At 35.3% G+C, this 15155-nt stretch overlaps 1 protein-coding gene across 1 annotated transcript in view; it reads right to left on the bottom strand.

Annotated features, from left to right (window-relative positions):
* The window catches only part of LOC6051600 (endoplasmic reticulum resident protein 44), a 54024-nt gene extending 40987 nt beyond the window's left edge, over positions 1-13037 (bottom strand). Inside the window, 3 exon segments of the mRNA XM_038256637.1 lie at positions 6822-6913; positions 7056-7131; positions 12619-13037. Of these exon segments, the coding sequence (XP_038112565.1) occupies positions 6822-6913; positions 7056-7131; positions 12619-12666 (216 nt within the window). The 5' untranslated portion in view covers positions 12667-13037.
* Between the last annotated feature and the right edge of the window lie 2118 nt (positions 13038-15155).

Below are 15155 nucleotides of genomic sequence, written 5' to 3'. Positions count from 1 at the left end.
TTATTATTATTATTATTATTATTATTATTATTATTATTATTATTATTATTATTATTATTATTATTATTATTATTATTATTATTATTATTATTATTATTATTATTATTATTATTATTATTATTATTATTATTATTATTATTATTATTATTATTATTATTATTATTATTATTATTATTATTATTATTATTATTATTATTATTATTATTATTATTATTATTATTATTATTATTATTATTATTATTATTATTAATTATTATTATTATTATTATTATTATTATTATTATCTATTATTATTATTATTATTATTATTATTATTATTATTATTATTTTATTATTATTATTATTATTATTATTATTATTATTATTATTATTATTATTATTATTATTATTATTATTATTATTATTATTATTATTATTATTATTATTATTATTATTATTATTATTATTATTATTATTATTATTATTATAGTTTATTATTGACACTTTGCCATAATTTGGCAAATCTGATTTATGGTTTAAAAGATTGATCATATTAAATCAATTTTTATATTGTGAGCCAGCTCCATTTGATTAAATGATGATTTTGGTCAAGGTACATTTAATAAAAAAAAATCCTTATACGTGAGGACAGCTGCCGTATTGTGTTCCAAGAATCTAAGAATTAAAGAAGAAAAAAAAACTGTAGTTCGGACGGTGTCAAAATCATCGCAACTAAATTTGGGGAATTAGCCACTTTGCAGCAGATCAAACTTTGTTATTTTCTTTTAAGAAAAAAATTAAAAATTTTTGGTGGAGTATGAAAAGGATTTCTGGAAGGTATCCAGAAATCCTTTTCATACTCCACTAGAGTACAACGTATAAACAATTTTTTTCATATGTTTTACTCAATAATGTATCGTGCACTTATTGTTCAGTGTTACTAACAAGATTTCATTTTCCTGCTCGCTTTGTCGGATTCCAATTTGCCCTTAACTGTGTGTCGTTATTACTCTATCCTATGGGTTAGCACAGAAATTCACTTCATTATTTTTTTGAGCAGATACACATTCGCGATTAAACTCAGATTCCTACAGTGTTATACAGTTATTTTTGCCCAATTTGATAAAGATTATTTATGATGAAATATTATTTCAATAAATGACCAGGTAGCAGTTATTGATCAGCTCGCCTGTGTGCTTCTAGCAGATGCGGCGAATGAAGCTGATGTAGGTAATCTCGAAAACACTAAACTTTAAAATTCGATATCTCTGGAATGAAACATATTCATTTCTGTCGATAAGTGATTCTTATGTAAAATTGACCGGGGAACACGATGGTGAGGTCAAATAAAAAAAATAAGTTGGGGTGTTTTGAGATACGGCCGTTTAAAGTTTTCAATTGCGCAATACAGGTAGAAAAATAAATTAATCAAAATTTTGATCACGGAAATGGATTCTACGTCCAATTTCTTCAAAATTGAGTCTAAGACCGACCTTCTGAGATTTGTGGTTCCGAGCTATCGCCGTTTGAAACTAGGAGGTTTGGTCAAAAATCGCCAAAAAGTCAATTTTTTGGGGAGGTACAAAAATGGAGGGGGTGGTCCGATTTGGATGAAATTCGGGATTCTTGCATGCTTTGATAGTATCAACAGCTCTGCCAAATTTGAGCAGGATCGGAGAGGGTAATTTTCAAATGCTGTTCCGCTTCAGATGGAATGACCCATGTATGTAACCCCCAACAATGCAACAATTTTGAAATTATAGAGCTTATAAATTTTCTTTTTTATCTGATTTTTTTTTGTTATTCGGAATAACTATTGAAAAACGGAATCGACACCTTATAATATGGACCCCTTAAACCTTGCGGTTTCGTCAACGGATCCACAGGCGTGATCGTTCTTTTTGCGTCAAGACTCCGCCTCCCGGGTCTCCTAAGTGTGAAGGTATGGCACGGGGAGATGGCACCGAATACCTCCTATGTTACGTCCACCGCGGGATTCGAACCGGCGAGCTCTGGATAGTGAGTACAGTGCGCGGTCCGATTGATCCACACAGACAGACAACAACTATTGAATTTGAGTTTATTTTTTTTTTTTTTGCTGAGAATTGGAATATTTTGGTAGAAATTTAAAAATTAAATAATTAGGATTTTTAACCAAATTTGGTATTGACATTTCTAAGTATTATCGAAATTAAATTATTTCTAACTAAACAAAAGGGCACATAAACATCATTCGAAACAGCAATCAGGTGACTCAAAATACCGTTATTATGCGCCAATCAACCTACAACCAGCAACGAGTCCCTGGACAAGATCCTGCCGCACGAGTTACACATGCCCTTGGTGTGTCTCACGGAGGAAGACGTGCGCAAGGTCTTGGCCTCTACCGACGCCTCCAAAGGACCTGGCCCGGACTGTATCCTCCGTCCATTGTAAAGCAGTGCGCAGCTACACTAGCAAACCCGCTCGCCATTATCTTCAACCGCTCCCTCGAATCGGGTGTGTTCCCTGCTAAATGGAAGGTAGCTTCGATCACGCCAATTCACAAGTCCGGGAACGTGCACAACGTGGAAAATTATCGTTCGATCTCCATTTTGAGCTGCCTACCCAAAGTGTTCGAGAAAATTGTGCATGAGTTTTTATCCTGTGCCGTGCAACCAATAATATCTGCCTGTCAGCATGGTTTCATGGCCAAGAGATCTACGACAACGAACCTGATGACCTTTGTCACCGACGTCTTAAGGAGTATGGAGAGTCGCTGCCAGGTGGATGCTGTCTATGTGGATTTTGCGAAGGCGTTCGATAGAGTGCCGCACCAGCTTGCCGTTGAAAAACTGCGAAGGCTTGACTCCTGAATGGATCACGACTTGGCTGCACTTCGTACCTAACTTCTCGTTCAGCCTACGTTAAACTCGGTGGCTCGAAGTCTGGGTTGTTCATGATCCCGTCTGGTGTCCCGCAGGGTAGTCATCTGGGCCCACTAATTTTCTTCTGTTTATCGACGATCTCTGCCACTGGATCAAGAACGACAAGGTCTTGTACGCTGATGACTTGAAGTTCTATCGCACAATTACTTCACCGCTCGATTGCCTGGCTCTCCAAAGTGACATTGATTCGCCCATGAGGTGGTGCGATCAAAACGGGATGGAGGCCAACGCAAAAAGTGTCAAGTAATTACATTCGACCGTAAGCTGCGCCCAATCACGCACGCATACATGATGGGAATATCCTTGCTAGACCGGTGTGTTCTGTTAAGGATCTTGGCGTTACTCTTGACAGAAAGATGACTTTCAACGAGCATATCACTTCCGTCACGGCTAAGGCGTTTGCTACAATTGGTTTCATCCGAAGAAATACGACTGCCTTCAAAGACATCCACGCTCTAAAGGCTCTGTACAGTGCCCTAGTCAGAAGCCAGTTGGAGTATGCTGCCCATGTGTGGGCACCATATCACAATGTTCACATCGCCAGGTTGGAGAGGGTGCAACGCGCGTTTGTGCGACTAGCATTACGCACGCTGCCGTGGAGGAATCCGCCGGAGCAGACATCAATCGAGGATCGCCGTCGTCTGTTGGGGCTGGACACGCTGTTGAAGAGGAGACAGAGGATGCAGCAGCTGTTCATCTTCGATCTTTGACGAAAAGGCTGGACTGTCAAAAATTGTCTCAACTTCTGATCGTTTATGTTCCACCACGTAATCTTCGTCGAAATCCGTCTATGTTTCGTCTATCTGTGCACCATACTGTGTATGGACACAACCAACCATTTGATGTATGCTGTCGTTTGTTTAATGTAGTTTCTGACCGTTTTGTTTTAAATATGACGAAAGATAGTTTTAAGAAATTAATTAGCTGTTAGGAAACAGTCTGTTCAAGACGAAGATAAATAAATAAATAAAAATATGCAATCCGAGATTTTGGGGTCTATCGATTCCTTACACCATAGCGCACCTCTGTGCAAAAAATGAAAACATTTGCTGATGTAGTTTTCGAGATACTAAACTAAACTAAAACAATCAATACAATTTTAGCATTTCAAAGAATATGCATTTCGAGATAATGATGCTCATTATCTCGGATTGCATATTCTTTAAAATGCTGAAATTGTATTGATTTTATAGATTTTCTTAGAAAAAGTCGGAAATAACATTTTAAAATGGCTGTATCTCGAGAACTACATCAGCAAACTTTCTGAAACTTGGCCCAAAGATACTTGTCAGTCTTATGAAACGAAATTCATCATTATCTCGAATTGCATATTCTTTATAATGCTGAAATTCAGAGGCGACTCGTCCACCTGTTCAACCTGTTCATTGAACAGGTAGCCGATTTCAAGTGGATATTTTTTTTTATTTATGTGCCGTGGTGCTTTTTAAACCAGCAACATACAATTACAATTTTTGTTTGAATATACGTTAATAAAATCAACGCCCTATGTTCAGCAGCGCTGCATGCACCGAAAAAGCTTTGGCCCGCCACCCTTTACTCGTTACCTCTCTTTACAACCCACCAATACCAAAGCGAGCCAGCCTAGCGGGCCACGCGCAATGCTCGTCGCGTTCAACACCGACCCTTTGAACGTTGGGGAAAAAATCTCCATACAGAAAAAAATCAACACATGTAAAGAGCTTCCTATTCATACGCAGCGGCAGTATCGATGTGTTGGTAAATCAGGTTCAATCTGAGAGCGTGAACTGACAGCATTTTTGGGAGAGAGCGAAATGCCACCCCAGCCCCCAGCCGACTTAGCTCGCTCAGCTCTCCAGGAGCTGCATGCAAAAGGTAAACAAGCCAGCGCGTTGACAGCACGTTGAGAGCATGAATAAATGAGAGAGCGCGAGAGCACGACAGATATTGCTCTATATTTGGCGCACTTTTAGGCATCAAGCTGTTTTGCGCAGACTGGTGATGGCTTGTTTTAGAACTGGAATGTTCAACTGCGCGCGTTGAACCTCTTCGATCTTCTTGGTTACAAGTGGATTCTTGCTCTACTGGAAAGTGATGGAATGTTAAGTTAAGATCGTGTGATTGATAAATTGAATTGAAACAATTGAAAGAAAAAAGTACTGTGCTTTTTCCAGAATCGGAACACATTAGAAGAATTATGACAGTAGATCAGGGAAGGGATTTAAGCACCTTGTTTTGCATAATATCAAAGGTGCTGTGCTACTGAGTAGATTCAACCATGATCGTTATTTTATTTTTCGGATGGTTCTATTTAACCCTTTCAGGCCTGAATTTTCAAAAAAATATTTTTTTTAGTCAATGATGGGAAAATGATTCTTATGACCATACGAAAATTATAGGCTAGTTTTGGAAATTTTGATATTTGGGTCATATATGACCCATCAGGCTCGAAAGGGTTAAAGCGGATGCAGTCCTAAAAAGTTTAAGATTTGATGCCATTAAATGCTCCAAACACGACTGTGTTTATTGAGACTGTAGTCCCGGTTCACTCTAGTTGTATATATTATTATCATATATTGTAGCATGAATTTGTTCTGAAAACATTTTTTCACTGATGCTAAAAACAAATATTTTAATTATCTCGGATTCATGTCAATATAGTTTTGTTTTTAACATCAAAACCCTTCTTTTATTCGGAAATTGAATTCCAAAACCATGAGGACATAAAAGTGAGTAAATCGATTCTCTAAAAATTTGACAAAGGATCAAAAGCGATACGACCTGGTTCTAAAAAGTATAAAGTAAAATGTCAATTTAATTTTTAAATAGTAACCAAGTTAGCTTAAAAGCCCAACAAACAGTTTTTTTGTTAAGGATATGTTTTTTTCTGAACATCCTGATGAATACTTTTAAAATTCAGTATAATATTCAATAACTTCCTTGAATTTCGATAAGGATGGCAGAGCGATTGCTCTATTTTTCCTCATTCCCACGCTAATGATTAAGTCTTAAAATACATTTTAACGAGATAAAAAAGTCTTAATCATAATTTTTATAATTTTTTGCATACACAGAAAATTATAATAGTATAAAAATAAAAAAACGTAAAAATAAAAGCCATTGGAAAGAAAAAAAGCTTGTAAAAAATGTTTTAACATTGAACAGGTACTTCATTCGGGCACGAGTCGCCTCTGCTGAAATTGTACCGATTTTTCCAGATTTTCTTAGAAAAAGTCGGAAATAACATTTTAAAATGGCTGTATCTTGAGAACTACATCAGCAAACCTTCTGAAACTTGGCCCATAGATACTTGTCAGTCATTTGAAGCAAAAAACATCATTATCTCGAATTATATATTCTTTAAAATGCTAAAATTTAATAGATTGTTTTGGTTTTCTTATTGAATATCGGATGTAACATCTTAAAAGGGCTGTATCTCGAAAACTACATCAGCGAATGTTTTCATTTTTTGCACAGAGGTGCGCTATGGTGTAAGGAATCGATAGACCCCAAAATCTCGGATTGCATTTTTTTTTTTCATAATAACGGTATTTTGAGCACCGTGGCGCCCTTTTAGCTCTCTTCGAATTTGCATTTAGGAAGGGCCCATTATGAACAGTCGGAAAATAAAAAAGGCTTAATAACGAGACTTATTGCCAAAATCAACATAAATTAAGAAGAATTGACACCTTCTTCTAAAAAAAACCTGTCGCACAAACAGACGTAAAAAAAAATATGCCGTTACAGGCATAACCAGTATAAGAGGCATTTTTGACATTTTAGTCCAGTTGTGGCCGGCTCCGACAGTACGTGAACTTCAAGAACCCACAATGCAACATTCTCGTAACGCTCAACACTTTTCGTTTTTTCTGGATTGTCGTGCCTTCAGAAATAGAGCCCTTAGGACAAACTTCTTTGTCCATCCAAATCACTCACCTTGTCGGCCGCCTCGTCAAAGATGGGCTGCAAAATGTTGCTGAACCGGCACCATTCTGCGTAGAAATTGATAAATACTAGTTCATTAGAAGCTGCAAAATAAGAGGTGGGACGATAACGTTTTAGTGAGAAACCAGTCAAGTGTCTTATCAGGAAGAAAGAGTTGAGTTGTCGTCAGACAAGACATTCCACTTTTGGGACTTCTAGTGATAAGAGAGAGCCGGACGAACTCACCTAACGTCATATCCAGGTTCTCACTGTTGAGCTGCACCGCTCCGCTGTCCGTGGGATTGTAGAACAGGTAGACCACCTAAGCAAAACAAGGAAAAGGGGATAAATTAGCAATTGCATAACTTTAAAAATCAAGTCAAATTGATTCATGTATTCACATTTGAATCGCTTCGCGAAATCGAAAGTCGACGAGTTGGGGAAGTCTATGAGTCTTAAAATTGGCGCTTGAAACAACGCGCGGCACAGAGGAAATGCAAATAACCCAACGTGTCTTGATGATGGTTATGAAACATAAAGATGCCAATGACTCTTCTTCGTTCATCTACGTTGACTTTCTTTAGGTTGGAGTCTGGAGTCGACCCAGATTAACCGGTTGATCATCTTGGCCGAGCTAATTGGGATGAGTCTAGTGTCACACACCGCCTACGTCACAACCTGGCTTAGTCGAAGTCGTGGCACTCGTCTGCCGATATTATCAGCAATTGTTGTAACAGCTCACGCACAAGTGCTTATTTTGCCATTAACAACCTCAGACAATGGCTTATCATTCACAGTTTTTGCTTCAGAACCGGAATTTTCCCATAAAGTCCCCACCGCCAAAACAGCTGAAAACGAGCCAAATTCGTATCATCAAGGTAGGCCAAGCCTGAATCGAAGCGCCGTTTTTCTACGCTCGATTATGTGTGGCGGTGGTGGTGTGACTAAACAACAACAAAACATCGTGCCGACGACGACTACTGTGATGATGTCGGTGTATGCGGCAAATGCAAAATGTCAAACGCTGATTCGTCCAGCGCGGCCCGGCTAAACCGCTCCACCACTCAACGAAGTTTACTAACACTAGTGTAAAGCTAGTAGTTAGTGCCAGGGTACTAGTTTGCGGTTAGGGTGGTTCTGAAAGTGATTGTTCACATTTTTCTTGATAACTTTGACGATGCCCAGTGAGAAAATCCTTGAAATTTTCGCTTGTAGGACCACTACTTGAAAGTGGCTCGATGTTGGTCAGACTTTTGACACTGTATTTTTTTTCTCTAGTTGATTCCTTTCGATGTTGGTCCAAGTGAACTTAAAAACACTAAGAGAAATGGAATGCTATAAAGCATCATATTTTGACAAGTGTGATAAAAACATATTCTCTCTTCGAGTTGCAATAAAATGAAAAAGGGCAAACGTTGTCTCAGCTGGTTTCAAGAAAGAATAAGACTGTATTTACTCAATGCGATGCAATATAAAATCATCAAGACGGCACAACTAAAGATGCTAACAGCTTTGAACATTCCAATGCATTGAACTTAAAAAAAATATCAAAAATCAGATTTTAAAACCATAACCAAATCTTGAATCTGCAAAAGGCATTGAAAAGTAGAATTCTTAGTATTTTTGAAATCTTCAGTTTAATAATTTTATTTGTCCAAGTCATTAAGGTCAATGTATTAGAAAAAAAAGAAATTTGTCTGGGAAAACCATTAGCCCGTATTTTATTTACCAAACTTTCTATGTCAAAATAAATTTGTAGTATTTTTTGTAGCAAGTCCGAAACTGTTTATTAACAGACTTTGTTGCGACCTTGAAGCAAACTTTTGTTTATAATGTGAAGCCACTCAAAAAATCAATCAAAAAAGTTACTGAATAACTATTATGATTGGAGTTTGTAGAAAAAAAAAACCGTAAACCGGGGTGACTTTGACAGGATTTCAATTTATTTTTGGAATATTTTCCAACTGGTAAGGTTTGTATGAAGCTTATTATTTTTTAAACATGTACTGGGGTAGGCCACACAAGGTCCATGCACTATTTTTTAGAAAAAATGTTATTTCAATAGTGTTTAAAAAAGTAGTGGCGTTGAAAATTATTTTTTTGAACTCCGTTTAAAGTGTTCAAATGTTACTTTTACATCAAATATACCACCACTAAGGTTATCAGTTTAAATCAGGTTAAAGAAGAAATAAAATCAATGTTTATATTTAGTTAACCAAGTGTATAAGCTTTTTAATAAAATTCTTAAAATTTTAAGTAAAAATGTTAAAGAGTCAAACTAGTTTTGTTTATACAATTTAAGATTCATATTGCATTTTAAACTGAATTCGAAGCACGAATCAGCTAGTTAACCAAACTGAGAGTTTTTTTTTTTTAAATCAATTGATTAATGTTAAAAAGGGATCCTAAATAAAGTTTAAAATTTTGATATTATTATTCACATCAATTTAGTTTAATTTCAAGGTGAGCAAAACCGCTCTTCTTAGGAGCCGCTCATTTCCGCTCGCTCATTTAAATGAGCGGTTCTTTTGAACAGCTCTTTCGCCTTTTTTCAAAATTTGGATGAAAAGGGTATTTTGAAAATGGTGTAATTTTTTAAGATTTATTATTTATTGAACTTTTATAAATTATTAGAAAAAAAACATAAAACGAGAAGATTCGCTTGAAAACTTTGTCGAGATTTTTGATCTAAACGTTCAAATAATTGAATGGGGAGAGCACTCAAGCTTAAATCTATGATTTTGGATAAAATTATAATTAATTTTACAAAATTGCGTTGATTTCTGCCCCTAAATTAAACAACAAATTTTATTTCGAAAAAATATTTTGCAAACTCTATTGGCATACATAAGCTAAACGACATGCGACACCTAGTGTTGAGTAGCAGAGCGAAGAATGTCGATTGAAATTTTTGCCCTTTGAGGTTATGTATGCGAATTCTGTTTTGTTAAATTCCAGCGTTCAAAACAACTTTTGAGCAAAAATTCAAGCTGATACTTTGTTAACTTTTGATGCTCTATCATTTTAAACAATATTTGTTTTCAAAATTACTTTTTTATTGCGTTAATTTATAGAGGGCAAAAAGTTTACACTCGTACTACTTGAATTTTTTCTCAAAAGTTGTTCTAAGAGCTGTAAATTAAATTTAAAGTTTGCATTCCTATATATCCGAACAGCGAAAATTTGAATCGTCATTCTTCGATGCTTTGCGCCATCTGTCGGAATTATGGAGCTTTTAATCGCGAATTCTACATTTCATTTTGATCGATAAAGTCTTTACCCGGGCAGACGGAAATAATTTGTTTTGGTATTTAAAAATACTAGGCCAATAACATTTTATGTTATTTATAACAAGATTTGTTATTCGTCGTTAGGATTTTTTTGTTACGGGATTGTCATAGTAATAACAGACTTATAACATTTTTGGTTATTCTTCGAACAAATCTTTGTTATTTTAACAACTAATCCGATCATCTCAGGTATTCTTTCATAACAAAAAAAAATTATTCCTAAGTTGTAGGCTTTCAACCAATATCAGACCAATAACAAATTTTGTTATGATAACATAAACTGTTATTAAACCTTTATGCAAAAATCGATTTTACGAAAAGATTCCATAACACTTTCAGTTATTTTGACAGTATTTGTTATTGAAATGGCATGAATTTTGTTATTACCGTCTGCCCGGGTAAATCCAAACGTTTTATCGGGTAAAATGATTTTTTTGATCTATCTCTAGCTTAATTCTAAGCGATAGAGCGAAATTATTATTAAAAAAAAGAAACATTTTTATTTTGCTGCCCTTTTTTGATAGGTAGTATCTTCCTGAACAGCTCGAGTCATTTTTACAGGAAATAATAAAGTGAGCCATAGTACATAAATTGTTTTGAAGGTTTTCTGTTGGTTAAAATTTTGAATTGTTTGAAAAAAAGCCTTGTCCCAGGAAATTGAAATTGTAATAAAATTTAAAAATTTAGATGTAAAATATTTAAAATGTAAGATTTTTTAACGAACTTTTAAGACCATCAAAAATAGATTCTTTTAAGGAATAGTGAACTTGCAAAAATATTAAAAAAAGAAACACTTTTTCTCTTTTTTTTTTAAACTGCTTATGTTTGAAAGAATGGAAGAAAAGACACTAAAATATTACAACCATCAAGAATTGTTCATTTTTAAAGAATGAATAAACTCACACAATATTTTAGAAGTCAGACTCTTCTATTTATAACAACTGCTCATGTTCGGAAGAATGGGATAACTCACAATATTATGACAAAAAAAGGAAATGGAAGTACTCTTAAAAAATAGTTTCGAAGTCATGCTATTTAGTTGAAAGAACTGCTCATGAAGACTGGAAAACAAACAGAAAAATAAACGAATTTGTTGGTAAGAAAATAAATTCTACTAAAATATTTTACTAGTTTGACCTTTTGTCGTGTATCATAAGGCTTGAGGACTAAATTTCTAAATTATGAATTTAAAGTGTGATTGACAAATAATTCAAAAACATCTTCAAGTTTGAAAGTTATTTTAGTAGCAAAACTTTCTGTTTAATTGTGTTTTTTTTTTAGATTCTAGCTTTCAACTAGTTCTGATGGCAAAAAAAATCATATTTTAATGAAAGTCTTTTCCTAATACGTTTCTAGGAATGTTGTAACTATTATTTATTTAAAAAAAATGGGATTTTGTTAAATGTTAAAAAAAATTAGTTTACGCATCTTTGTTGCACATTTTTTTTTGTCGAGCCATAATACCACTGCGACCAATTATAGGAATATGTTGCACATAAAACAAAGCTTTTCTTGCTTTGTGTTGTTTTTCATAAATTTTGAGTATTTTTATATGTATTTATCACATTTGGGTCATTCTCCGCCGCCAACTCACACAGCAGATCCTCGACTCCTCTTCGATTGGTGTGAAAATTATTCCTTAGGTGCAATTTTGGTACCTGATCACGAATCCGAGGTCCGTTTTATGATATCTAGTGACGGAGGAGCGTTATGGCCTCTTTTATTTTAAACATTTAAAAAAAAAAATACGTTTTTTCCATAATTTGCAGTCTGAAATGAAAACTACTGCAAAATTTTGTGTCAAATATGACGCCCGAAATTTAACATTGGCAAAATCGTTTTACTATCAAAACAATTCAATGCTTTAAAATGTTTTCAAAATGCAGAGCGCTTCTCTTATACCGGAGGGAAGGTCAAGTACCTAGAACGCCTGAAATTGGCCACCGAAAAGGCACTTCCCTAACACGGATGGAACTTCAAGTGTCCAGAAATTATTTTTTAGTACATCTCCATTAACTAAACTAATATGAAATACGTTATTCAACGCCATTCCGTTTATGACACGGCATAACTAATTTGATGTTTTATATCCCTTCATAGAATCCTCTTTGCGATTAATGCAACACAGTAGGGCTGGCCACTTAAAAATTGTTTTAAATTTGGGCGTTATCAAATGGTTAATGGTTTTGACGTTATTTTTATTGGAATACATGGATATTTTAATTTGGTGCATTTTTTTTTAATTAAAGCCAATCTTATTTGAGCAAATTCAATAAATTTAAATATTCAAGTGACCACCCTAGGACACAGCCAAATCTTCAAGTTTTGTTGCACCCACTAAAAATACTCAAAAAAAATAGCATCTTTTCAAGAAGAAAATCCAACCCCAAAATCTCCAGCAGCCAATAAGAAGCAGACAGGTGTGGCATGCCGGACAAGGGTGGTCCGGAATAGCGGAAGAACAGAACGGAAAATCAACCCTATTTGATCTAAAATTTTCTCCAGCCAATTAGACTCACCATCAAATAGCTGAATATCGCCGACTTTGCACTGCTCAGCACATTCATTGTAGAATCTTTTTCGGAGGTTTTTCTTTCCCGTGACCAACTAAGGGGGTGGAATTCACTGCCGGAACCCGAAGCCAACTAACTAACCGCCGCGACGAGATCTTCTGGAACTGTTCCGACGAAAGGTTTCTTTTTTTCCAGCAATTTCCAACCAAAGTTTGCTGACGACGACCCGCGCGAACCGCTGCTGCTGCTGCTGCGTTTTGTGAGATCGAAATTGTGTGTGATGCGGCGACGACCGACGAACCGAACAGCAGCCAGCAAGTCCACCAAAATCAGACAAAATTTTTGACAACCTGACGGTTTTCTGTTTCTTTTCTTTCGGACCTTTTTTTTCCTTCCTTCCCCTTTGAGCGATAGAAGCGCACGTCAGCGGATTGGAATGACAGCCAGCGCCAGCGCTGTCACTGTCAGATGGAAATGCGCAGGGTGGAGGAGAGAAAAATGCCAGGGCCCTGTCATGGCTGCCATTTCATCAGAGTCTCGGCCCGAAACTTCAAATACGAACAAATGCAGCGAACCGAAGATTAGCAATGACGTTTTGGAATTTTGGCAGTTTGGAACGCATGAATTACCCCATTATCGGTTTCCCGCATGGGTGATGTGGAAATTGTTGCACATGGTTGAAGTTGGGAATTTTGCAACTTATTTTAATTTATGCTAAATCTCGAAATTTAAACACGAATCGATGTGAAAACTAAAGATGCACTAAAGGCACGATGATTTGATGTGCATTCTTTATCAGAATCGCGAAAAAAAAGTAATTTTTTCAGTTCGTCCACAAACAATCTCATGTTTGTAAACAAACGACGCCATATTGCCAATGATGTTCGGTAGCTCATATCAGGCCATCGCCGGGGCCCTGCATTTCATGAAGTGGAAATCATTTTGATAAATTTTGATAATTGGGTACTAAAGCCCTATGCCAATTTTTATGTACAACGGTAAAAAACACGATTAAAAACCATTTCTGATCACTTTTTTTCATTTCAATGCAATTTTTTTTTTGACAGGACAACATTTTTTCTATGGATCAACTATGGTCCTCTTGGAACGAGCTGTCAAGTAGGAGCTTTTCTGTCAAGAAGGACCGCGAGGTTAAACTCTTTGTGGTCGTAAAAAGGATCATTGTACTCAGAAAAATAAGCCTTATCGCTGTAAACAATAATATCACCAATCTAAGCTTCATTTTAGGACCCAATTTTCATTACAAATTTTCCAGCTGTCCACGCTGTCCACACAAATTAATATATGAAAATTCAAAAAATCTGTATCTTTTGAAGGAATTTTTTGATCGATTTGGTGTCTTAGACAAAGTTGAAGGTATCGATTAGGACTACACTGAAAAAATGATACACGGTAAATTTTTTTTGGTGATTTTTTATTTTAATTTTTGTCACTAAAACTTGATTTGCAAAAACACATTTTTTTAAATTTTGGTTATGTTTTAGTCACCGACACCGACGTAACACTCCATGTAAAAAATCTGCTGAAATGTGTCCCAGCACGACTCACCCCAATTACTTCCTTTGAATCACCCCTTGCCGATAAAAATATATTTCGCAACACTGCTCAACCCATTGTTTGCAAACAAAACGTAGTTTATGAATGAATCAGCTGATTTGTGTTTACCAACAAAATAGAATCAGTGTTGCCTTGCTAATACATTTTTCGAAAAACCGTTTGACAGCTCACCGGACTTACCGGAGGGGTGATGCAAAGAAGGGTCATCTTTTTTACTTGAGTGTTACGTCGGTGTCGGTGTTTTAGTGAACATCAAATGCTCACTTTTCAGAAATTTCCAGAATGTTCAAAAAAATCGTTTGGCCGATTTACTGATTTAAAAAAAAAATCGAAATACACTCAACCCCCTGTGGTTGGTCACTTTTTCGTTTGACACTTTTTTAGTTTGTACCCCGTTGGTTGGTCAAAGTCAAACTAAAAAGTGACGAACTGTCACTTTTTACACGTCGCTCACGCACACTATCATAACAAACGTTTGATAGTGTGCGTGAACTCCGTGTAAAAGGGGTGTCAAACTAAAAAGTGACCCCGTTCGTTTGACAACAGTTGGTGTCAAACCATCGGGGTTTGAGTATATTAAAATTAAAGAAAATAAAATAAAGAAAAAAGAAAAAAATCGAAAAAATAAAAATTTGAAATTAAATCGAATCAATTTTCAATAAAGTTAAATTTAATCAAATCAGAGTTTACATAATTTCAATGAACATATCTTATAAAACCTTGTCAAAACTTAAAAATTAAAGCATCATTGAAAGTTTAAGGGGAAAAATCGAAATTTGCTCATTTTCAAATTAGGATATTATTTATCACTAGATGTTTAAAAATCGAGTAAAGCCGTTGCATATATTTTTAAAAGTTTAAAACGCCTAATAGCCTTCAAAATTTGTCCGAAAAATCAGGGGGCAAAAACATATTTTTTTTTCAAAAAAATATCAAAATTTCTATAGAAATAAATGTCTAATCAA

The sequence above is a fragment of the Culex quinquefasciatus genome, chromosome 1, assembly GCF_015732765.1.
Source record: "Culex quinquefasciatus strain JHB chromosome 1, VPISU_Cqui_1.0_pri_paternal, whole genome shotgun sequence".
Lineage (NCBI taxonomy): Eukaryota > Metazoa > Arthropoda > Insecta > Diptera > Culicidae > Culex > Culex quinquefasciatus.
This window is presented reverse-complemented; position numbering and strand designations above follow the sequence as displayed.